The sequence below is a fragment of the Elgaria multicarinata genome, chromosome 9, assembly GCF_023053635.1.
Source record: "Elgaria multicarinata webbii isolate HBS135686 ecotype San Diego chromosome 9, rElgMul1.1.pri, whole genome shotgun sequence".
Classification (NCBI taxonomy): Eukaryota; Metazoa; Chordata; class Lepidosauria; order Squamata; family Anguidae; genus Elgaria; species Elgaria multicarinata.
This window is the reverse complement of record NC_086179.1, coordinates 22,644,631-22,671,333: the sequence shown is the minus strand read 5'-3', so window position 1 is coordinate 22,671,333 and position 26,703 is coordinate 22,644,631. Positions and strand designations below refer to the sequence as shown.

The window sequence follows — 26,703 nt, the reverse complement described above, 5'->3', positions numbered from 1 at the left end:
CTACACCTTAAGGCATTATTTGCATATCCTTCATATCCACAGGTAGTTAGGATTGCCAAATGACCAGAAAATTACCAGCTTAGCCTGCTCTTGTGGCTGTAAGAAATCAACATGTGAAATCAGCATATGAAGCTTTTCACAGAATGGAGATTAATGTTAGCACCTGCTCTTCATATATAGCTACTCATTCATTCATTCATTCATCTTATATAAGAATACCATAGTGAAATGCTTATTACTCAAGATCTACAAGACTGATTTGGCTAATTTTTGTTTTAAAGTGAAGCTTGAGCAGTGTAGCTCAAGCTTTAATAGCAATTAATTTCCTCTGCTCCAAACAGGCAGGGCAACCTTTACACCAGCAGGATGACAGACAGCCCTGCTCAGCCAATCAGTATGGTGCAAAGACAGGCCTCCGGCCCAGGCGCTTGATTTGGCTGTCACTGCCAGCAGAGAGGGGGAAGGGGACAGGGGCAGTTAATTGTGGGGGAGGCACAGGGGCCACTCTGCAAGCAAATTTCGGAGGGGGGTTCACTATACATGAGACACATTTGCATTATTATTCATGAGCCCCTCTGTGGTGAAGGGACTGAGGGGCATAAAAAGTGGGAAAGGAAGTGTACTCATGCTCATGGCGACAGGGGCCTTACATTAGTTTATTATATTTCTATACTGCCCCATAGCCAAAGTTCTCTGAGAGGTTCACAAAAATTAAAAAAACATTATATAAAGTATAAAAACCATTCACATAAGGACATAAAACAACATATATCTAAAACAATTAAAACAATCAACCAGAGACAGTCCAGGATCTGATAAAAAGTTTCATTATATACAACCAAGTGCCTGAGGGAAGTTTTAAACTGGCACTGAAAAGATGACAAAGTTGGCACCAGACAGGCCTCATTCAGGAGATCATTCTGTAAACAGGGGGAAGTGAGGACGGGACACCACCAGCACCTGGAATTGGACTCAGAAACGTACAGGCAGCCAGTGCAAGAGGTCCAGAATCGGTGTTATATGGTTGGACCACTGCATTTTGAACAAGCTGCAGCTACTGAACCCCCCACATAGAGTGCATTGCAGTAACATAACTTAGAGGTTACCAGAGCATAAACAGCTTAAGCCAGGTTATCCCTGTCCAGGACTCCAGATAAGGGTGTAGCTGGGCTACCAACCAAAGCAAGTAAAAGGCACTCCAAGCCACCGTGGCCACTTGAGCCTCAAGTGACAAAGATGACCCCAGGAGGACCCCCAAGCTATGAACCTGCTCCTCCCGGGAGAGTGCAACACCATCCAGAACAGGTTGAGCACCCTCCATGTAGTCAGGAGAACCACCCAGTATTAAAACTACAGTTACAATGACCAGTTGAAAAACTAGCAACCCAGTAGCAGTAGATGTTCTCCCAAAGAGGTTCTGCTAAAAGTGCTGTCCCCCACTACCCAAATCCCTCCCAACTGTTCTGTTTCTACTTTGCCCCCCCTCCCAGCCCCTCCCATTCACCTCACTTCCAGCTCCCTCTGGCATTCTTCTATGCAATATTTATTAGTAATATTTATACACAGCAGTGGTTTACAAAAGAGTACAAACACACAAACAGAAGCACAAAATAATATAATGATGCAGGGGCGGGAGTCAAAGTAAACAAGTGCATTTTCAAGTAAACACCTAAAACATGCCAATGTATAAAATAAACCTGCTTCTAGTGCATTGTGTAGTGTGGTGCATAGTCTAGGACTAAGAAGAGAGGCTCAAATCCTCACACACTCATGAAGCTCATCACCATCTTTCTACTGTCAAAGATAAAAAATCCAACTTTAGTTGTAAGGCAACTCTGTTTTATTGAGCATAATGCAGCTGCATGGTAAGTCCTGCAGTCGAAAGGCTTACCACTTACATTTTAAAAGACAGAGGTATTTATACTTAAACCAACTAGTAATCAGCAAATTCTCACAGGAAATTCTCACATGAACAAAACAGATCAAAGACAACTTCTTCATATAGCTTTAACAAGAAATGGCTCATAATTCTTCAGGTAATGGGAGGTCAAGTTTCTCATATTAATCTTTGACTATTTGTCTTTTCCTACTAGGTCAACAGACCTTTACAGGTAGGAATTCCAATTAAGAATTCCAATAAAGCATTTCCTTGCCAATATAGCAGTTTCAGCAACACAGCACATTCAGGCATGTACATTATTCCAATCCCGTCATGCAGTTCTATTGCAAGAACTAAACTACATACAGTGCAAGTATATTGGGACTGTGGCTTTGCTTTCTCACTACCTAACTTACTTCACAGGGTTGTAGTGAACATAAATTGGGTCTTGGAGGCACTATATATGCCATATTGAGTTCTTTGGAGGAAAAGCAGGATATGAATGTAAAAGGGCCTATTGAACACACATGATACAGCCCCCTTTTTGAAGTTAAGCAGGTCTGAATCAAGTCAGTGCCTGTAAGGGTCATTGCTTGTGAACTCAATGTAGACCACTTTTGAGTTCTGTGGAAGAAAAGCAGAATATAAATGTAACGAATGAATTAATAAAAAGGGTGGTGCCCTAAGCCCTTATATAGAATGCATGATGTGCAGGGGAGGGTTGTTTGTTTGTCAAGGAGCAGCACTCTATGTTCTTAAAAGAGAAAATGAAGTATTCACAACAGAATGCGTCATTTCAAGGAGAGAGGCAGCACACTGTGACCATTTCTCTTTATGGTTACCACTATTTCCCTCAGTCTGTTGGAACTGTGAAATGCAGGGCAACTCTTTTCATCAGTGATTACTCTAGTGTGTTTTATATCACCGTAAGCCCTTCCTGTTTGAGATCCCTAATGATGTCAGCCTTTGTTCAGCATGCATTAGCTATTGCTTTGGCAACAGCCAAGGTGATGCTGACTCACTTCCATTGGCTCTCCCTTATCCTCCTCTGCTCCTGCTGCTGCGGCTCCCTGCCCCCATTCCCTGAGATGCTCTCAAATTCATAATCTTCCTGTCACTTGCAAAGATGCACTGCCTCTCTTTACAGATGGGAAGGAGGAAGAGAATCAATTGCAGTTCTTTAAAGCATTATACACTATCATGTTTATGAGTCCTGTATACACTGCAGATGAAAAGTCAATTGCTATTTAAGTTTGTTACCCTGATCCTAAATACCTGAGGCAGCATAAACTTTCCTCAAAGCAGCCATCGCATCCCTGCAACACCATTGAAATATCTTGTTTCATTAGAGCACAGGACCCTGAAAATTTTTGTGTAGTTACCAGGAATCTCAGAGCAGCTTCACATAGATCCCCAGGTTTCTACCATGGGTTGACCATGATCTTTTCTGTACTATTTGAATTTCTGAAATACTATAAACATGTAACAGAGACAGCAAAAAATTAATAGATCAAATATGTACAGACAAAGAGGAGCCTTGGGGCACCTTTAAAGACTAACAGCTTTATTGTGATATATGTTTTATGAACTAGAACTCATTTCATCAGGTGCATGTAGTGTATCATCGGTTGGCAGATATACAGATAGCAGAAGGGCAGTCTTGGCAAGCAACAGCATATATCATGCTGGAGAACAAGCAGGTGAACGAGCCCCTGGTGACATGACTGATGTTTCTAAGCTATCCCCAATTAGTGCTGTTGTGAATACTGTGCTTATCTTGTATACATATGAAATTTCCATAGAAATATCAGATACTAGTGCTTACATTTCATGTCTTAGGGCCCTAATGTATTTTCTGTCTATATATATCCGTGTGTGTGTGTGTGTGTGTGTGTGTGTGTGTGTGTGTGTGCACATGTGTGTGTGTGTAATGTATCAGCTGAGGTTACACCATGCATATGAAAACATATGCCACAATATATCTGTTAGTGCCCAGGGATTCTCCCACAAAGACCACTAGGAAGAACTGAAAATCACTTCGAACCACCAGCTACAAAATGGCAGCGTAAAGGCAAAACTGTTCACGAAATGGCTGCAGATGGAGGTAGAGTTCAGCATAATCAGTTGGCAATTACTGATATAGCTTTCTATTGATATTTAACCCATCTTCGAAAATGGTTAAATTCTTTGCCAAAGTAACTTATTTGTGGCAGGGAGTTCCATACTGCAACTTTCCTCATATTAAGCACAGACGTACGCTCAGAAAATATCATCACTCAGCCCTCCCATTTTAGGCAGAATTTACTGATCTAGAAACTCTAAGCAGAAAGGACTTTTTATTTTCTATTTTTCTCCTTCTCATTTGCCTCTCAAAGTATTTTTATTCATTTGTGGTCATTTCTTCTCTTCCCACACTTTTGCATCCTATCTACCCTCTCCAAAACTGCCAGTTTATTTCATCCCTCCCTGCTGCAGCTTTTACATTCACTTGCTCCTATAACAGCTTCCCCCTCTAATCCCCTTCCTTCTGCTTTTTCAGTAGTAGTAGCAGTAGTAGTAGTAGTAGAAGTAATAGTAACATTTTATCTCTCTTTCTAATTTCCTTCAAAGCCATTTCTGGCCCTTTCCCCTCAGAGGATGAAGACCCTCCTCCCTTCCATTCCCTCCTGAACTTCTCCATCTCTCAGCCACCTTCACTCAGTTCAACTTCACCACCACACACACACAAAGACAGACAGACAGACAGACACACACACACACACACTCCAGTTTCCAGTGCTACTGGCCAATATGAGGTTGTTGTTCTGAGGTGAAGAAGAGGGTTATCACCAGGACAGAAGGGGCAGCAACCTTCAGGGCGTCATCTTTACCTCTCCTTCCGTTCATCTCAACTTTGCACCTACCTTCTTCACATTCTTTCTCCTCCTCCTTCCCTCACACTAAGGGGGCTATTCTGGCCCTTTATACGCCATCCATTTTTCAAAGGATCATCCCTGTGTGTCCAAATGACGCACAGGGGAACCCGGGAGCAGGGAGGGATGATCCCTCCATTACCTCAGGATAACTGAGACCTCAGTTATCCCGGTTTTATCTGCAGTCCCAGGACGATCCCAAGGACCATGGGCAGTGTGGGAGCCCAGCCTGGCTTCTTCCCCGTGAGTAGCGGAGGTCATCAGAGGGAAGGAGCCAGGACAGGGGAAGTCCAAGGCCCTCAGGGGTGGGGTGGAGACAGGGGCTTTTTTTTAACCTTAATTTTCGCTGGAGCGCGAGTGCACTCCAGCTTTCTCTTTAAAAAAAATGGCAGGCACAACAGGCATGGCGCCCATGACGTCACGCAGCCCATGTGAACTGAGGGCAATGATCCCGGAAGCAGGTAAGTCCTCTCCCTCCCTCTACACCCGTAGGTGTAAAAACGGCCTCTGTCCGTGGTCTATTTCCTTTCTTTCCTTCTCTCCCTTTCAACTTTGCATGCTACAGCCTTCCTCTCTAACCAACTGCTGCTCCGGTTAGTGCCTATGTAAGTGTGCATGCAAGATGCCGCTGGCAGTGGTTGAACCAAAAGGATACAGGGCAGTGAGGAGACTCTTGGCAGTGCTGAGGCCCACCTGACAGTAGGCCAAAGGCCACTGGTGGTCCCTGGCACACTGTTTGAGAAATGCTGGGTTAGTCTTTTAAGGTGCCAGAAGATTCCTTGGTTTTGCTGTAATCTTGCTATCCGCCCATATATATGGTGTTCCTGTCATACATAGAGGAATAGATATGGATCCTTTCTATTATTGCTATATTTTTAATTTATTTGTAGAATCCCATTTAAACATCATAAGTGTTATCTACCTATAAGGCAATTTCCATCTTTACTGGTCAAACATCTGTTTAAATACTTTTTTTCATTCCAATATCTTGATCTCGCCAAGGATGTCACTGTCATAAATAAATTCTGCTCAAGATGACAGATGATTAGATGCTTAGTTCCTGCCTTGCTTTACCCAAAATCAATTTTATTCAGGAAGACCTCCTGACATTTGAACCCTTCAGCATGCAGTCACTGTTGTTCCCTACAAGACTATGCAGGACCAATGTATAAATTAGCCAGTTACTGAGAATTAGATGCCCACATATTTGTATCTAAAGCATAGGGTAGAATAATTAACATATTGTTATCCACCACAGACCTTTGAGATACAGCAGCCTCTAGGTCCAATAAATATAGTAAATAAGGCTGTAGTCCTGTACCCACATACCTGGGAATAAGCCCCATAGAAAATAATGGGACTTACTTCTCAGCCAACATACATAGATTTGCACTGTAAATCACTATAAATAGTATGGCTAATGAAGCCCTGAAGATTTTTGTTTTAAAAGAAAACCAGACATGGGAGGCTGCAATTTTGTACAGAGAAGTGGCAAAAGGGAAAAGATTATTCTTTCCCCACCGGCCATTTTTCCAAACACACATAGGAAAAGCAACTTCAAGTTTTTAAATTTTCAAATATGGGGGATCAACCATTATTTGTTTCCTTTTTTTCCAGTAACCCTTAGATAGGTCCCAAGTAGAACCTGAAACCACGTCTAAACAGTCTACTCCCACTTTCCATTTTAAGGCTGTGACCGCAGACTCCATGGCTTGAACATCAGCCATTTTTTCCTACATCCCCCCACCCATTTTGCTTTGTTTACCATCTTGACTGGTTTAAGAGTTCTGGAGAACTCCAAAGCTTGCACAATATTTGGCAACCTTTGAGGTGTCCCAATAAAAGCGTTACAGTGATGTGAATTTTGGAGATTTTCCTTTGGAATCCTTCCCTCCTACCACTCTTCCACTCAAAATGTCCAAATCTGCTTTTCCTTTTTAAAATATTGAAGAAATTCCAGCTTGAAATTTTGAGAGTTGGTACAGGTCAATGTCAACAATGAACCAATAGTCTGATTCTGTATAATTCAACTTCTTATGTCTACTCAGAAATAACTCCCATTGAGTTCAATGGTATTTCCGCCCAGGTAAGTGTGCATAGGGCTGCGACCTAAATATAATAAACTTTTTATTTAGATAAATCTGTAATGTGAAAGAAACTCCGCATTGGCAAGAATTAATGATTAATTTGAAAATAAGTCTCTTTTGCTTTCTCTTTCTCATCAAGAATGTTCATACATAAAACAAATGCCACAAGTGAGACTCAAATCTGCATTTAATCTCATGTATAAAGGTCCTCTATTATAAGGTGTTCTGAACTCTCGTACTGATTTTTGTGAAATGTTTCAAAAATGTATTATTATTTTTTAGCTTCCTTTTATGCAACTCAGTTTTAGAACATAGCTTTGAAAATATCATGCAGAGGCGGTTCACAATGGGGTCATTTCTTCTGACTGAAACTGGCAGAATTACTGCATAGTTTTGCTGTCAGTCATAAGTCTTGTGCCTTTTGAAGACTTTCTTCTGAAAAGCTAAAAATCACAGCCTTTATTTTAAAATAGAATGTTCTTTACCCACAGGGCCAGACAAAAGTCTGAAAACATCAATTGTATCATCCCAACCACTTTCCCACTACAAAGCCAAAATAGTTGCATTTTAAATAAATTTAAATTTAAATCCTTTCCCTCCCAACCAATAGCTTTTGTTAATATATATGGAGTTCCTATGCAAGCAGGGTCTTCTCCATTAACCAAAGACAACTTTGTTCTTTAGCCAGTTTGTTAGGAAGATATGAAGCTGCCTTATACGGAGTCAGACCATTGGTCTACCTAGCCCAGTATTGTTGACACTGATCGGGTTCACATGATCGCAGTGGGTTGCAGCCTATATTGGCGGACATTTTAAATATTCAATTCCCAGTGAGAAGTTGCCATTAGAATATATTTCTAATGTTTAAATCTATCTTTTAAGACATCAAGGAAACACATGTTTGCACAGGGACAGGCTACCTGCACTTAATAATCTTGCTGACTATACATACCTAGATATTTATTTCTTGGCCTGACAATCAGATCTGTCTGCATGAAACAGCAGGGACACAAAGTAAGGAGATTTCTCCTTTTTAAGTGAAAATGTCATTTGTCAGGTTTGGGAAGAAGGATACTAACTGGATACAGATATCACTTTGTATTTTTGATACAAAGTGGAAATGAAAAGGTAGCAGAAACCTTGACATATGCAAGAGAAGACAAACTATCACATTTTCTAGCCAAACTAGATGTGACACCAACTGTATGAATACAATGACTGTTTTTTAAAAATGTGAAAAGCAGACAGAGTGGTTCAAGATGCATGGGAGAGTGAGGATGTGTTTAACCCTGCCCACATGGTCCTGATGAAAATTACCCCTTGAAGCATTGGGAGGGAGGACGTTATTGCTGCTGAGATCATTGGGCGAGATTGAGCCTCAAACCCTTTGGTTCATTTTTAGAACGTATTTATTAACTATAATTGCAACCATTCTATCCTCATTCTCTCATAATTACATCATTGGAGCAACAAACAGCTGACCAACCCAGTTTGTGTACACAGAACTGGAAGTCTTGCAGCATGCTAACTGCTTTTTGATGTTCATTTTCCCCTCAAAGTTCTGCTGGTTTCAGTGTATATATTTCTCAGTGCTTTGTTTAATGTTGAAATACATCACCTTTTGGTTGAAGGCCTGGACTGCATAACCATTCACTTCACCTGTTGGCAACATTCCTGAATTATTATTTTTTTTATTATTATTTTATTTAAGGATTTTTATGCCGCCATTCAGCCAAAAAAGGCTCTCACGGCGGCTTACAAAAGTATTTCTTGACAGTCCCTGCCCACAGGCTTACAATCTAAAAGACGTGACACAAAAGGAAAGGGGATTGGGAGGGAGGAGGAGGAGGGAGAAAAGGAAAGCAAATTCAGGCACTACAATCTTAGTTGCAAAGTTCAGCAGTTACAGTTGACAGCAGGAGGGAGGGGGCTCTCAGCTGGAGCTGGACCCAGGCACGGTGGAGAGGTGCCTGGCTGCTGCTTCCTCCCTCACTGGTGGCCTCTCCAGAGACAGTTGATAGCAGGAAGGAGGGGGCTCTCAGCTGGAGCTGGACCCAGGCACGGTGGAGAGGTGCCTGGCTGCTGCTTCCTCCCTCACTGGTGGCCTCTCCAGACAGTTGACAGCAGGAGGGAGGGGGCTCTCAGCTTGTTTATACAACTGAATTATACAACCATTGCCTCGAGTTAATTGGGCCTATCTTATCTAGTGTCTTCTTCTAGTGTCTTCTTCTAGTGCAGGACACGGAATAACGGGCTCAAGTTAAAGGAAGCCAGATTCCAGCTGGACATCAAGAAAAACTTCCTGACTGTTAGAGCAATATGACAATGGAATCAGTTGCCTGGTGAGGTTGTGGGCTCTCCCACACTAGAGGCCTTCAAGAGGCAGCTGGACAACCATCTGTCAGGGATGCTTTAGGGTGGATTCCTGCATTCTGCAGGGGGTTGGACTCGATGGCCTTGTAGGCCCCTTCCAACCCTGCTATTCTATGATTCTATTCCATATTCCAACATACTATGATCAGCTTTGCATGCACACACCTGTAGCATTTCCCTTGCTTCACCTCTTTTCTTCTGGTAACGTCTCTCCATTTAAACATCAGGAACCCATTCGCCCTTTGAGAGGCTGCTATTTACATTTTTTTAAGAGTGCCATGTTAATTGTATTCATGCATTTAGTATCACGCCTTGTTAGGCCCCAAGTATCAATACAAGTTGCATTGCAATTACCTCAAGGTCACTTTCATAAGCTATACAAGAACTTTTTTTTTCTCTGAACTGCACTATTTTTAAAATTTCTGAATATGAAAATGCAGCAGTACCTGCATTTTTAAAAGAATTCCAATTGGTTTGGTTGCATGGATGTAGCCCTTTCCAATCACCCCTAAGACTGGGCTTTAAGAGTGCAAACACGTTAATGTCTCAACATGCATAATACGGATCATTATGACATCACTGAGCAGGCATAGAAATGAAAAAGAAAACTCAGTGTCTTGTGAAGGCAATACTAATCTAACCTTTTAATATAACACTGAAAAGTACTAACTAAATGACCTTCTTAAAATAATAGTTCAATAGGAATCACTTTCATTAGAAAGAAGTAAAATACTGACCAAGTTTGCATGTAATGGCAACCCATGCTTTTTTAAAAAACAACAACAACTGAATTTTCATGAGCAAGCCAGCGTGCTACTGCACATGGACTGAAGGCCTATGTGAACCTGGACTCTGTGACCTGGGATGGTAGTATCTTAAGGACTACCTTTGCCATATAAGCCTGCCTAAACCCTAAAATTGCCTTTGGAGGCCCTACTTTCACACCTTCCCTACCAGGGAAGGCACATTTTTGGTGATGGCATTGCATTTATGGAATTCCCTTTCCAGTGAAATCCAATAAGATTCCTGCCACCTTACTTTTTTAATGAACTTTTAAAACATTCACTTTTAGTGTTTGAATTTCTGTTTTAATGCTTTGCAATGCTAAATTATTTAACGTTAATAATGTCAATTGTATTGACAGCCACTAATTGTGAGCATTGTTAGTTTATCTGTGTACTTTATTGCCTTGATGTGTTATTTTATATTCTAAGCCACTTTGATTATATACATTAAAGTATGATAATAAAAAATGGAATAATAATAGTAACTATTATCCTTGCTTCTGTTATCCAAATATTTTGTGATTTGAATAAAATTCTCTTTCTGACTCCTATGTAATCCCAGTTCATTGTAACACTATGTTGTACTGCCTTCTTTCATAAATCAGGCAAATACCATTACAGTGAAGATGAAACGCAGAGACAGAATTTCCGTTTTCTCTGGGTTGCTGCTAACCTTTTGACCTTGCCATGTTGCAGTTTTTACTGATAGAACAATACATGCTTCTATCAGTAGCAAATGTACAGAAACTGATGGGTGTCAAAATACACTCAGGTTAGGAAAACTATTGTTTTGCACAGTCATTTGCTATTATTATAGTGAACACCTAGAAAAGGACACTCCTGTCTCTCCAATCTAGCCGCAATCACTTATTTCACAAAATGAAAGGTTTATTTAAAATCTCCAAGATGTCCACTTCCTGTTAAAATGTTGCTTCCTTCTTCACAATAAATTTTAAAGACAGGACATGATTCCCACAACTACAACAATGTGAAGCTGAGCTATTACTAAACATGGATGACTCTCTGCTAGTACAAAGCTATGAACAGCAAATCTTTAAAAGCAGTTCTTTAGATAACTGATCTATAGTGGAGCCAATGGAAATTACGATGCATTCACATGACTTTGATGCTCTTGCAGGTCTTGTTGGAAGCACTGTTTGTGCTACAGCATAATGTGACTATATCCCTGGGGTTTAGGAGGAAATGAATACAGAAAGAGAGTGACAGGGAGGAGTGATCCGCACAGAAAAGACAATTTATCCAAAATTATATATTTTAAAGCCCCAGGTTGCAATCCAGCTCCACTCAAAGCAACAAGGGTCTTTCCTAGACCTCATGGGAATGTGACTTACATTATTTGTACATGCCCGCCTGCCCCCCACCCCCACCACACCACTAAATCTTCCAAAAAGGACATAAAAAGCAAAACTGCATGAAATAACCAAGCTCTAGTAACTGGCTTCATGTTAAACATTGTTAATAAATGCAGGTTGCTTACCTGTAACTGTAGTTCTTCGAGTGGTCATCTATGCATTCACACATATGGGCTCTGCGCCTGCGCGGAGACCTGAACTGGAACCTTCTATAGCTTAGGGAAACGTTTTTGGCGGGAACCCCTCCCCCACGCTACTGCGCATGTCCCTGGGGTTCCTGCCCTTACCTCAGTTTACAGGAGTCCGACATTGTGCCCCCATAAACATGAGTGTATACTAAATAAAGTAAAGTTGTACATTTAACTGTGTCATTTGTAAGTTTCACACCACCAAGTGGGGATGGTGGGTGGGTTGTGTGAATGCATAGATGACCACTCGAAGAACTACAGTTACAGGTAAGCAACCTGCATTTCTTCATCGTGGTCTCTATGCATCATACATATGGGCGAGTAGCAAGCTAACATACCTTGGAGGTGGGCTGGTGTATTACTTTAGAACTTCCGAAAGCACCATCCTTCCAAATGAACAGTCTTGCCTGGAGCGGGTGTCTAAGCTGTAATGCTTTACAAATGTGGATGGGGTGGACCAAGTTGCGGCCCTGCAAACGTCCCGAAGTGGAACACCCCTGTTGAAAGCCACAGATGTTGCCATTGCCCTGGCAGAGTGAGCTGTCACAGGCAGTTGTAGCTGTAGCTTGGATATAGAGTAGGCAAGTTCAATTGTCTCTACAATCTAGCGTGACAACCGCTGACATGACACTGGGAGTCCCTTATAAGGCTCTCCATAACATACAAATAATTGTTTGGTTTTCCTGAAATTGTCAGTTCTTGCTCTATAAAAAGCAAGAGCTCTCCTAACGTCCAACATGTGCAATGATGCATCTGCAGATGTTGTAGGATTTGGAAAGAATGCAGGTAACACAATCTCCTGAGACAGATGGAAAGGTGTTATCACCTTAGGTAGGAAAGCAGGGTCTGTACGTAAAACGACTTTGTCACTGTGAAATGTCGTGTAGGGAGCATCTATCCTTAGAGCCCTGAGCTCACTTGCTCGCCTTGCCGAAGTTATGGCAACCAAGAACGCAGTCTTGAAAGTCAAAAGTCTCAAGTCTGTTGTAGCCATGGGCTCAAACGGTTTTCTTATCAGTGCTTGCAAAACAACTGATAAGCTCCAGGATGGAATGATGTTCCTAATTGTTGGTATAGTATTTTTTAGTCCTTTCAAAAATGCCTTTGATGTAGGGTGGGTGAAGGGTGAAAACCCTTCCACACCCCTGTGAGAGGCTGCAATAGCGGCTGCTAGTGCACTCTGATTGAAGAGAGTTTTAGTCCAGTTCGGTACAATGAGAGTAGGTACTCGAGAATTGTTGAAATGGAACAAGTCTCTGCTGTTTGATCCCTTTCTGAGGCAAATTTAAGGAATCTTCGCCGCGTAGGATTTCCTTGTTGAAGGCTTTCGCGATGCTATCAAGATATTCTCCACAGTCAATTGTACGGTACGGGAGGGTGTGCTGTTATCCTCCACGCCGTCATCTTGAGCGTCGACAGGTCTGTGTGTCGAACCTTGCCCTGGTGTCGAGACAAGAGTTTCGGTACCAATGGTAGTTTGATGTAGTCCCCTCTCAACAGTCGAAGGGCGTGAGGGAACCAAGGCTGTCGGGGCCACCAGGGTGCGATTAAAATGCAGTCCGCTCTGTCTGCTTGTATCTTGGCTATGACCTTCATCAGGAGTGGGAAAGGGGGGAAGATGTAGAGCAAGTCCCCTGTCCACGTTCTTGTGAAAGCGTCTCCTAGCGAGTTCCTTCCTCTTCCTGCTCTGCTGCAGAATCTGGTACAGATTGCGTTTTCTGCAGTGGCAAAGACATCGACAGCAGGGCGGCCCCAGTACCGAAAGAGATCGTCTCTCACTTCGGTATCGAGCTCCCATTCGTGGTCGACGTGGAAGGACCTGGTGAGGGAGTCCGCGACGATGTTCTCCTTGCCCGCTACGTGGATCGCAGTCAGGTAAGTTTTTCTTTTTATGCACCAGTTCCAGATTCTGAGTGCAGATCGGGTCAAGGAGTGTGATCTCGTTCCACCCTGTCTGTTTATGTAGCAGACTACTGTGGTGTTGTCTGTTGCGATCAGGACATTTTTGCCTTCGATGATCTGAGCAAAAGTTTTTAACGCATTTTCCACTGCTAGGAGCTCCAGATGATTGATATGCTCCTCTTTCTGTTGAGGAAGCCATCGGCCCTGGGCGGTGAAGGAGTTGCAGTGAGCTCCCCATCCAATCAGAGAGGCATCGGTCGTGATAGTCACCAACAGCGCCTCTTGCTGAAAAGAAACTCCCTCCAGGAGGTTTTCCATCGAGAGCCACCATTTCAAGGACGCTCGTACTTGCCTCGGTATCGAGAGGTAAGTTCTGTGGGCGTTGCGCCGAAGGTCGAACGTCCTCAAAAACCAGCCTTGAAGGACCCTCATTCACAGTCTTGCGAATCTGATGACAGCGGTGGTCGCTGCCATCAGACCTAGCAATCTTTGGATTGTCCATGCCGAGGGCCTTGTTTGGGTTTCGGTATCGAGAATCAGATCCCGAAGAGTCCTTGCTCTTGTCATAGGGAGGTATGCTCTTCCGTCCCGAGATGATAGAGTCACTCCTATAAAGTCTATTGTTCGTTGAGGGGTCAATATGGACTTTTCCTTGTTGACCCATAGTCCTAAAGAGTCTAAAAGGTTGAGAGTCGTAACTATGTTCTTCTGGAGCGTGCAGCTGTTCTCCGCGACCAGAAGCCAGTCGTCTATATATGGATATATGTGAATCTCCTTTTGTCGTAGATGTGCGCATACAACAGCCATCATCTTCGTGAAGACCCTCGGTGCTGTCGCGAGGCCGAAGGGAAGAACGGTAAACTGGAACTGTTGAGTGCCGATGGAGAAACGCAGGTAAGTTTGATGCGACTTCCTGATGGAAATATGGAAGTATGCATCCTTCAGGTCTACCACCGCAAACCACACCCCCGTATGCAACAGTTGGAGAATGGAAGTAACCATTGTCATACGGAATTTTTTCGGGGTGATGTACTTGTTTAATTGCCTTAAGTCCATAATCGGTTGAAGACCCCCATCCTTTTTCGGGACTGTGAAGTAGCGCAAAAAGAACCCTTGGTTGATCTCCTCCGCGGGTACAGGTGAGATGGCTCCTTTTGCTAGTAAGGTTTGTACCTCGAGCAGTAGAGGAGGGGACGGCGCTGTTACTTTCACTCCCGAAGAAGGAGGGAGGGTATTGAACTCGATGGCATACCCCATTTTGATGATGGTGAGCACCCAGGAGTCGGATGTTATTGACTCCCATAGATGGTACAGGGGTGCTAGGCGGTTGGTAAAAGGTGGTAGGCCTGGGACAGGGAAGTCAAAGACGTTGCCTCTTGGAGAAGTCAGGCTGACATCTGTTCTGTTGGTATCGACCCTGGTAAGGCCTCTTCCTCTGAAGTTGTTGCTGTTGTTTGGCAGGCTGTTTATTGTATTGTGGCCGTTGCTGTAGTTGCTGGTAAGGCTGTCTTGTCCAACGCCTCTGTTTGTATTGAGGCAGAGGTTGCGAAAACCCCATCTTTCTAGCCATTGTGCGTGCTTTATAAATGGAGTCTAAGGACTCGTCCGTTTTAGTGTTGAATAGACCTTCTCCATCGAATGGCAGGTTTTCTATTCTCGTTTTTGTCTCATTACTTAGATTAGCTGATCTCAGCCAGGCATGGCGATGGAGTGCTATAGATCCCATCATGGATTTGGAGTGGGAATCTGTTTGATGCCTGGCAGAATTAAGTTGTAGCCTTGCTATTGCTGTAGCTTCGGATTGAAAAATCCTCGCTAATTCTCATTTTTCCTCAGGTAGATGGTCGCAGAGGGAGCCTATTTTTTCCAAGAGGAAAATCTGGTATCTTGCCATAGTTGCTTCGTAGGCGGAGGTCCGTATTCCTAGCGACGAAGAAGCGTACACCCTTCTGCCCAGATAGTCCAGTTTTCTCCCTTCCCTGTCGACCGGGGCTGAGTGTATTTTCTGTGATTTGCCCTGGGCCGATTCAACAATTATCGAATTGGGCTTAGGATGTTGGAATAAGAATTCCGCATTAGCTTCTTGTACTTTGTACATCGCCTCCAACCTCTTGGATGTTGGTTGAGTGGCGCATGGCGTTTTCCATGAGATATGTGCCGTACGTTTCAGGGTAGGAGGGAACGGGATAGCAACTGTAGAGCTCGCCTCCGTCTTTAGCACATCGTAAATTGGGTCGTCCTCAATTTCTGCAGGCTGTTCGATGTCGAGGCATAAAGACTGTGCCATCCTGAGGACATGATAAGAGAAACTTCCCATATCTTCCAAAGGAGAGGCTAGATCGTGGGTGTTTACTATGTCCTCAGGCGATGGCATCGAAGCTGCTACTGAGACTATGGAGTCTGAGTCGGATCTATAATCGTCATCAGGTGAGTTCGATGCAGTAACTTGTATTGTTTGCTGTATTGGCTGTAAAGCCTGTTCGCGATGAGGTACAGACGAGGAAGCGGCTGCTTTTGGTACCGAAGTGTCGTTCCTGCTACCGTGACTCAATGGTGTAGGAGCACGTTGCGGGGGAGGCACTTGAATGACTCTAATAGGTGGAGGAGGGTGTGCGTAATAATCCTCCTGTCTGCACTCAATCAGGTAGTATTCCTGAGGACGGTAATACTCCCAGTCATATGAATGCTGCTTGTGGTATCCCGAATATTGGGAGATACGGTCATAGTCTGGCCTAGGAGAAGGAGGTCTCTGTCGATGGGTCGACAGTACTGTATGTTGTGGTCCCGATTCTTGTGGAGCAGTTGTACACGGTATTGAGGCAGCCGATAACGAATCACGTATTTCGCCCTCCAACATGGAGCTTCTGGCTGTTGGTATCGGCAAGTGCTCTGGTACCGATGTTTGTGTCGGTACCGAGACTGGTTTCGGCTGGCTAGGCCTGGGCGACGCCATTGTCACAGTCTCGACCCTCGAGGAGGAATGTTTATCAACCTCCTTTCTTTTCTTTTTCTTTTTCTTCAATTGTTCTGCCGATTTAGGGGTCCGGGCCTTTTTAGCAATTTTCTTGGCCACGGACACCACAAGGGATCAGCCTGGTGTCAGGGGTATGGCCCTGTTTTCCGCCATCATCTCCTCAGTAATCACAAAGGATTGAATCTCAGGGCTTTGGTCTTTGCTCCTTGCCCTTGAGGAGCATTTCTCAGTATGCTTCTGAAGTGCAGGCTCAGTGGCCTTTAGAGCTTTTTCCCAGAGCACTGAACGAAGTCTGTCCGCTCTATTTTTCCAAGTCTGCTTAGTAAAAGCCATGCAGTGATGGCACTGCTGAACCTTGTGGCCTTCCCCCAGACACACTACGCAAAGAGAGTGACCGTCTTTTGGTGGAAGTTTAGCGCCGCATTTGACGCATTTTCTGAACGGGGCCTTTACAGCCATGCGCTTGGGGCGCCTGCGATCTGAGGATCGCTAAGGAAAAGGGGAAGAGAGGAATATATACAATAGTAAAAGGCAAATAGAATTTATATAGAGAGAGACAGAGAGAGAGAGAGAGAAAGGCAGAAGAGAAGAGATAAACATATATATATACAGAATTCGAGGAGAAAATTAGATGAAGAAGAGTTTTGAGAGAGAAAACGCTAGAGGAAACGGTTACAAGGTCTTTGCACAATGGCAGACGACGAAGAACTGAGGTAAGAGCGGGAACCCCAGGGACATGCGCAGTAGCGTGGGGGAGGGGTTCCCGCCAAAAACGTTTCCCTAAGCTATAGAAGTTTCTGGTTTAGGTCTCCGCGCAGGCGCAGAGCCCATATGTGTGATGCATAGAGACCACGATGAAGAACAACAGATAACTGTGGAAGTTAAGTCTTCCGGTTCAGAAAGTACGTATGCAACAGTATGAGTTCAAATGAACCAATGAGTTCAAAAATTAAGGTTTAGCTATTAAATAAATGTGTTTAGCTTTAAAAATGGCTTTTAAATGGAAAACCAGACATCAAATGTGTTATAATAAATAACATGTACTACCCAGCTCATGAAAAATCTATGACACAGAAAATCACATCAGAATCACAGTTAGAATGACCTTGAATAATTTCCTTTTAAAAGCTTTATAGCACAGACTGTGTTGTGGGCATCTGGACATGGGATCCCATCCCCCTTTTCTGTTTTGAAATTATTTTGGAATTAACTCTGTATTCCCCACAGAATCCTTGCCTCTTGCTGCTACTGTACACATTGCAGAGCTTAGCCATTAATGGTGAATGCCATTTCCTAAAATGTATTCCAAAAATCACCTTAATAATGATAATTAGAATGCTTAGAACTGGGTGGGTCTAGAGTGTGGTGAATGCTTCTCTATGGTAAGGGTGATTCCTGCTGTCCTTAAGAGGCTGTAATGCAACCACCTCTGAAGAACCCACTCTGGACACAATGGTATTAGACAACTATTGTCCATTTGCAAATAACCCTTTTTTAGGAAGTTACTGAAGAGGTTCATGGTGAAACAACTGCAGGTACTCCTGAAGGATACTGATTATCTAGTCCCATTCCAGTCAGGGTTTTGACGCAGTTATGGGACTGAGTCAGTCTTGGTCGCCCTGATGGATGACCTTTATCGAGAGAGGGACAGGGGAAATGCAACCATGCTGATTCTGCTCAATCTCTAATCAACGTTTGATACTATCAACCATGGTATCCTCCTGGATCAACTCCATGGGATGGGCATCGGAGGCACTATCTTACAGTGGTTCCAGTCCTATCTCCCCATGATATGTGAACTCCAAACTCTGGGTTGTTCAAAAAGAAACATTCAGAATTTTAACCCAACAGCAAACCTGTGTTAAACATGAATTGACGCTGCATGCAGACTGGGTTCTCCAACTCCTGCGCTGCAACTCAGTTGTGTTCCAGACAATAGTTATTGCATAGCTTTAAGCATGACAGTATTTTTGCACTTTCCTTTATTGGGCCAGTTCGCATGTAATAGCAGCAAATCTTGGATTAATTAGCCCATGATTTGACAGGATGCATGCACATCCTGGCAAATCATGGACTACTTAATCCAACTTCCAATTGGAGGTTTTGAGTGTGATTTGAAAACCAAGACCACTGGGTTGCTTAGGGCTAAACAAGCCAGCGGTTAACCCAACAACAAACCATAAGTTAACCACTGGGTTGTATAATAATAATAATAATAATAATAATAATAATAATAATAATAATAATAATAATAATATATTTCTAACCCACCTCTGCCTCTGGATTGAGGTGGGAAACAACATTTAATACAAAAATACCATATAAATCAAAAGCATAAAACTGATTAAAAACATATAAAACCGATAGAGTATAATAGGCCTGCCGGAAGAGACTAGTCTTTATAGCTGCCTTAAACTCAGAGTGAGTATTCAGTTGACGAATCTCTCCTGGCAGGCCATTCCACAGTCTGGGAGCGGCAAAAGAGGGTCCTTTGGGTAACACTTGCCAGCCTAGATTGTGAGGCAGATTGTATGGCGGAAAGCAATCCTGCAGGTAACCGGGACCCAAACCATGTAGGGCTTTAAAGATAATAACCAATGCTTTTTACTTCACCCAGAAACTAATTGGCAGCCAGTGGAGTGATTTGAATGTTGATGTAATACAGTCACCCCTAGGTGACCAACCTGGCTGCCATATTTTGAATTAGTTGAAGTTTCTGAACTAGGTACAAAGGTAGCCCTATGTACAGCACATTGCAGAAGTCAAGCTTCGAAGTTACTAGCACGTGCACTACTGTCTTTAAGTCTTCTAACTCTAGGAAAGGGCGCAGCTGGTATATCAGCCGAAGCTGATAGTAGGCACTCCTGGCCATCGCATCTATCTGGGCTGTCATTTGGAGCAATGGATCCAGAAGTAACCCCAAGTTGCGAGTGCAGTCTTTCAGGGGAAGTGTAACCCCATCCAGAACTGGGTGACACACCTTCAAACCCAGGTTAGGGCCCTTGATAGTAAGTGCCTTTGTCTTGTCTGGATTCAGCTTCAGTTTGTTTTTCCTCATCCAGTCCATTACCGCCTCCAAGCATTCATTCAGAGGAGACACACTATCCTTAGCTGATGCTGTTGTCAAAGGTGTAGAGAAATATATTTGGCTGTCATCAGCTTAATGATAGCACCCCGGTCCATGCCTCCAGATGATCTCTCCCAGAGGTTTCATATAGATGTTGAACAGCATTGGGGATAGGATGGCGCCTTGTGGTACACCATACAACTGCTCCTTCTTTGAGGAGCAGCTATCCCCAAGCATCACCAACTGGAACCTACCCAAGAGGTAGGACCAGTACCACTGGAGCACAGTGCCCCAGATTCCCCATCTCCGAAGGCGTTCCAGAAGCATACAACGGTCAATGGTATCGAGAGCCACTGAAAGGTCCAAAAGTACCAGCAGGGACACACTCCCCGTCAATACTCAAGCGTAGATCATCCACTAAGGCGAACATAGCAGTCTCAACTCTGTATCTTGCCCTAAAGCCAGTTTGAAATGGGTCTAGAAAATTTGTATCATTCAAGACTACCTGGAGTTTGAAGGCAACTGCCCTCTCAATCACCTCACCCCAAAACAGAAAATTTGATACAGGTCTGTAATTATTAAGGTCCAGGGAATCCAGGGAGGACTTTTGAGAAGTGGCCGTTTAGTCCCTGAACAATCCAGCAGTCCAGGTTCACATATCACTCTCACACCCATTTACAGAAAATGGAAGCAGCTTTCAGAGTCCCTGCAAATCATAGATTAAATAACCCATGATCTGCCACTTTGACACATGAACTGGGTCATTGTGTGGATATGAGGTGTATTGGTTGCTAGTCATGCAAGTACATGTGATATAAAAGGTTGGTTTGGTGTTGTGGCTGTTGATGTCATAAAGGCACTAACCTCTTCTTTAAGCAGAGGGGAGGAGGGAAAATGCGGTCCCAAGGGGGATAGGACACTGGATATTCTCTTCAAGGTGAAAGATTGTGGGCTGCCCAAACACATTCTATTACAAATTAATCCCCTCCCACTCACACCAGCAAAGTGTTTCAAGAAGAAAAGGCAGATGGACAGGCAGATATGTGGGCCATTATTATATAAGATTTCTTTTTGAAGGGCTTAATTCTTTACATGTTATTACCAGTTCCTGAAGATCTAGCATTCATTTTAATAACTTTTCATTCAATTCTCCCTAAAGCTACAACTCTTTCTTACTGTACATACAACCCTGAAAACTGTAAGATCAGCAATACAAATCCATTCACCTTCCAACTCACTGGTCCAGTTCTTTGAAAACATAAATGCAATACATAGAATGATTCCTCGCTTCTTCCTGGAAAATGCTCTTAAATCAAGGCAGCAAACTAACTTGCCCTACTTATTAGAACCCAAATAGTTTAGTAGATAATTAATTGCCATTTTTGTTTTACTCTACTATATACCACATCAGTACCACAAAATACCAAATTACTAATTTTCAGTACAATTAGCCTAAAGCAATATATTCTATTTCAAAAGTTGTTGTTCAATTTGCATTTAATAGGTCATGGCACAAAATGGCAAGTGAATGAAATATAAAGGGTGATTATTTTCTAATTTATGTTAGACTTTCACTTTCCTATCTCAATTCTATTTTTACACATGTGACTTCTATGGTGGTATGTGGTAATACTGGACTCTGGACAGGAAGAACCATCTGTGGGCTGCCATTGGCTGTACTGCTCTGCTCCTAGGAGTTTCCAGTTGCCACTGATAGAGCTCCTGCAATTCTAGAGAGAATCAAGGCAGAGAAAAGAGCCTTACAAAAAACCACAGCCCTATACATATCTACACAAAAGGAAGTCCCAATTGAGTTCAATGGGGCTTACTCCCAGGTAAGTGGGCCTCAGGAAAGGAATAGCAGGAGTAAAGGGCACATGAAAATACAGGACAGGGACTTGAGAATACAGCAGGCTAAGGGGAGAAGGTATATCTAGGAAAGGAGGGTTGAGGGAATACTCCAGAGGCATGATGGGGGAATGGAAACCATAGGGAGAAGCCTGGGCAGGGAAAGAAAACAGCTAGTCAGCAGAGAGAAAGGAGAGCTAGTTGAAAAGGTGCAGATCATCTTTGCTGACATAGAGGAAAACTATAACACTAAAAATGCTTTTACTGTCAAGGACATCTGCCTTGCAACCAGATAACCAATATCCCAAATCCAGTTCAACTGCACCAAGAATCAAGATTCATAGAATGTCAACAACTACAGTTGTTTGCTTGAATTTCCTGATTATTAAAGTAATGTGCGAAAATATTATATTCCAAATTAGAACAGAGGTATGAAGAAGAAGGGAAGAAGAAGAAGAAGAAGAAGAAGAAGAAGAAGAAGAAGAAGAAGAAGAAGAAGAACTCCCATGAAGGTGCAGAAAGCTTAGAGAAGAGCTGTAAGAGGGCAAGGTCCAGCTGCCTCACCTATCCTCATCCCCTCAAAATTGGATTGAAATGTATGAGTCCAGTAGAAAATGCCAGTTGTAGAGTTGAAGGGGAACTGAATAGATTCTGAAATGTGTAACCTATAGCATTACCTTCTTTAAAGAACATGCCAGGTAGGACCCTACTAAGATATGTAGCAGAGATCTGAACCCAGGGCATCTTGGGGGACAACGTTTGTTTGGATAAGATACGATGTCCAACAGAACCAATAGATGGAAACCATGAAGTCTGCTCTTCTAGAAGGATGTACAGTACAGTAGTGTATTCTTATAAATAAGTTACAGCTGGATAAACACAGTGACATGTACTCCATACTTAAATAAATTATAAAACCTTTTTTTGGGAAGTGGGAGTAAAACCATCCTACAGCTAGAATGACCACTGTAACATTTGAGGTAATTACAGTCACCCCATAACTAGTCATTAATTCTGACTGGACATAGCCATAATTCTCTAATCACTATGCTAGAGTTAAAGACTTATGTGAAGTTCCATTCCAAAAAAAAGAAACTGTCCACCCAATGTCATCATATTTTCTGAGGCCTAACCTAAGGTTTATCCTGGGATCGTCCTGGGGTCATCCCCGTGCATCTAAATGACACACAGGGGATCCCGGGAACAGGCAAGGATGACCCTGAGACGATCCCGGGATAATCCTTAGCTCTAGCTAAGGCCTGAGACACCTTTCGCTTTAGTAATGTATTTGTAATTGTATTATATTGCAAATTGATTTAACAAATATGCTTTATTGCTTATCAGTATATCAATTCTGTATGTGCTTACTGGCACCTTCCCTTTACATGCAGGGAACAGATGGGGAAAATGGGTTTCCAGCCATCACTTAGAAGATGAGGTGACAAGTAGTTTAAAATAGTGACTCAGCAAAAGTTTTTTTAAAACTGGGGACACCTAGATTAGATGACAGACATATTTTCAGGGAACATCCAAGAGCCAAAGCATTTATATAGTCATTAAGATAGCTCACACTTCTATATATGTGCTTTTTAAGTAGCACTATAAACAATTCTGAGAAAGCCTCGATTCTCTCCTCTGTAGAAATATTAAGAACTCTGAAAATGAACCACATTGATTGTACTCACCATGACACTTGTATGCTGAATGGGGTTACCACCATTTTTCTGGCAAATGTTTTGTGCTATTAATAGCTGCATAAGAGGCAGAAATTAAGTACATGAAGGTTTACCCATTAGAACATCTCCATGCTTGTTGAAGCAGTGTCTCTTGAATTTCTGGCTGTCATATACATATTTATACCACAGTAAACAGTTTGCAACCCTAATACTGGAAGCCAATATGGGCACTCCCATAGAACTCTATAGAAATCTTCTCAATATAAAAGCTGTGGAAGATCTGCCTATAGCATTTTATTTATTTCATTAATTTAAGAGGATTAATACCCTGCCCCTTCAATGTAGGCATAATGATCAGGACACCTTACAACAGGTGAAAAACTACAAGATAAGACTTATTAGAATTGGAAAATAATCAAGACTTAATTCAGTCCTGTTTTAATCTGATCACATTCCAAACCAATCTAATTCTTCACATGATCTGTTATGCCAACAGTGGCCCAAAATCAGTTCTTGGTTATAAGTCTACACCACAACTAATAACACACCCCTATGCATGCCTAGTCAGAAATAACTTCCATTGAGCCCAATGGAATTTAGGCCTAACCTACACCAAGCAGGATATCACACTATGAAAGCAGTATGAAAGCGGTATATAAGAGGCAAGAGCTACACTGCTGCTTTATAGCGGTATTGAAGTGCACTGACAACTGTTGGGGCCCATTGACATATACCATATACCACTTTCATGGTGCTATATCCTGCTTGGTGTAGATTAGGACTTACTCCCAAATACTTGGGTATAAGATTGTCACTAGATTTTAAACACAATTTACAGCATGATCCCATACATATTTACTGAAATGTAATGTCTGTGAGTTCAATGGGGCTTACTCTCAGGGAAGTGTGTATAGGATTGCAGCTTTAGTTGATAAATCATATAAGCTTTAATCAGCTGATTGATTAAATCTGGATATAAGGCATGTGCTTAAAACAACCATTTTGAAGAAAGAAGCATTGATTTGTTTTGTTTTTAGATGATACATTCAACGTATAGAAGATGATGCACCCATTTTAGAAAGAAATAAAAGAAATTCTCTTTACAGATACCACCTACCACCCTCTTCCTTGAGTACTTGCATTAAAAATCCTTAATATTTTTAATCTGCTGTTGATTAATTGAGGACACATCATCAATCAAAACATGAATTGATTAATCTGATTAATAGACTAGATGATTTAATTATCATGGATTTTCCAAAGAAACACTAGTAATTGTAGGTGTATGAGAATGTCAAGTATTACATGTGAGAGAACCTCACTGAACTACAGTTCCCAGAGTTCCTTGGACGGAAGCAATGACAGTTGAGATTGTAGTGTAGACATGCCCTAAGAATGTCATTTCCAGTTGCATATTTGGGTCACACATCCCAGTGGTACAACCTCTGTGAAACACAATGACTTTACTTCTTAGTGAAACCTACATGCACTTAACTTATTAACGACTTGTTATTACAGATGCATCACCACAACCAGGTTCTGATCCTAGGCTCCTAAACACTTTCCAATTGCAACTGGGCAAGATCTTAACTGGCTCCTCATTCAACTCCCTATTTGATGTCCAATGTTAGCCATCTCCAGGATAGCCCTGCCTAGTTATTTCTCTTGATCTTGATGTAGCTCAGGCTAATCAGCAATACTTTGCTTTTCTTTGAAGCTATTACTTGCCCACTGGCTAGACCTCTTTAAACTCACCCTGTGAGTTTTATAACTCTTGTCTGGGCCTGCTATCGTTTGTGTAAATAGCATCCCTTTCTATTACATTACATACACTTAGTTGCAACTCCGTTCTATTTCCCTTTGATTGTTTGGACATAAATTTTGCAATACTGTCTATAACAATCTCAGTGGTCTCAAATACTGGGACCCAGAAAGTTTTGGGGAATGAAACATAGTCAAGCTTTCATTAGAACTGACATAGCAAATCATATTGTTGTTGTTCAGGAAAAAACCTGGACATTTCTCTTACCAAGCTGATGTTTTCTATGGAGATTTCTGTCACATTTTGGCACATATATTTCGAAGTTCCACTTCGTGTAAACTACTAGAGCTCACCCTTAGTCTGTTGTTCACCCTTAGTCTTATATTATTATTTACATGTGAAATATCATAATGTCTGGATACAAACATGAACGTGATTCAGAATTCAGAACTTGATTAATAGGATAATATACCATACATGCATACTTCTTGAGAGGGTGATATGCATTACCAGGATATAGACCATTGTGTCTCTACAAAAATATTGATAGAAAAAATACAGATAACTCAATGACACACAAGGATTAGATATGAATTTGAGCTCTTTGTGAGTTTAAAAAAATGATTAATATTCTTCCTATGTCAGACAAACTTGGTTGCCTCCAATCAAACATATTTTCTGTGTTGGTACAGAAATAATTTTGATAAAAAGATGATGGATGCCACTAGCAGGTGAAACTAAAACATGTATATAAATAACCTTGAAGACATTCAACATCTCTCTTCAATAATATTTATATGGTTATTAAAAAGTTTCTTTTTTAAAAAAAAACTTAAGTGTTCATAGTGTTTCTCTTTAAATATCCCTTTCTGAATAACACCCATGCCATCCAGTTATAACTGCATTAAAAAGCTGTGTTAAGTAACTGAAAGACAGAAGTTGTGTTTATACGAATTTAAGCAATGTCTGTGTACTGCTGGGATTTTAATCAGCAATAGGTTTAAGATATCACAACCATAATCCATTCTTAAGCATCTTTTATGGTCAGTACTGATCCTTGAATCTTGTGATAAATCACACCTTGCAGTTTCAATCTCATGCACACAGAGCTCCAGGATAATTATATTTGGCCTACACCACAAAACCATTTATTTCCTGTTCCTTATGAGATACAGCAATTCAGAGAACATCACTAAGCAGAAGAGGTATTGTGGTATTTTCCCATACTTTATAAAAACAAACAAACAAATACAGAGGACATGCCCTGAGAGGCAAGGAGGGGGAAAAAGGGGGGAGAAAACAATGGGGGGGGTTGAGTGAATCACAAGGGAATCTAACTCACCTCTCTCAGTTGTTCCAGCTCCTGTTTAAGGACATCATATTCAGCTTCTAGCTCATCATATTGCTGCTTGAGGGTGAGTTTTTCTTCCAAGACCACCAGCCCGTATTCAGCAGCTTGTATCTTTTCATGGGTTGTTTCTGTGAGCTCTTTGGTCAGTCTCTCGATCTCGGACTTGTAGTGATCCACAGTCTCCAAAATCTCTTCCGCAGCCATAGCCTTGGAGAGGATGAGGGGTTGCGGGGGTGGGGTGGGGAGAGAAGGTAGGATGGAGAGAGATGGAAAGAAGGTAGTGGGAGGGAATGAATGGATCCAGGCACGGGTGGATGGCAGTTCTCCCTGGGATGCTCCTGAGAAGCAGCCAGCTACATCGCCTTAAGGCCAGGGGAGAGGAGGTGATGCACCATGAAGAAGTGGAAATAAGGGGAAGGAGTTCAAAGCACCCCAAGGCTGCTGCACCATTTGTCCTTCGGCTTGCTCTGCTTCTTGCTAGCTCAACCCGGCATAGCTGGCGCTGAGGAAAGAGGAGGAGGAGGAG

General features: G+C 42.3%; 1 protein-coding gene across 3 annotated transcripts in view; it reads right to left on the bottom strand.

The window, feature by feature from the left end:
• The window catches only part of BICD1 (BICD cargo adaptor 1), a 148,299-nt gene extending 121,890 nt beyond the window's left edge, over positions 1-26,409 (bottom strand). For all 3 annotated transcript variants that reach the window (XM_063134962.1, XM_063134960.1, XM_063134961.1), the window contains exon 1: positions 26,169-26,409. In XM_063134962.1, the coding sequence (XP_062991032.1) occupies positions 26,169-26,381 (213 nt within the window). In that variant the 5' untranslated portion in view covers positions 26,382-26,409. The remainder of the gene's footprint in view (positions 1-26,168) is intronic.
• Positions 26,410-26,703: the final 294 nt, after the last annotated feature.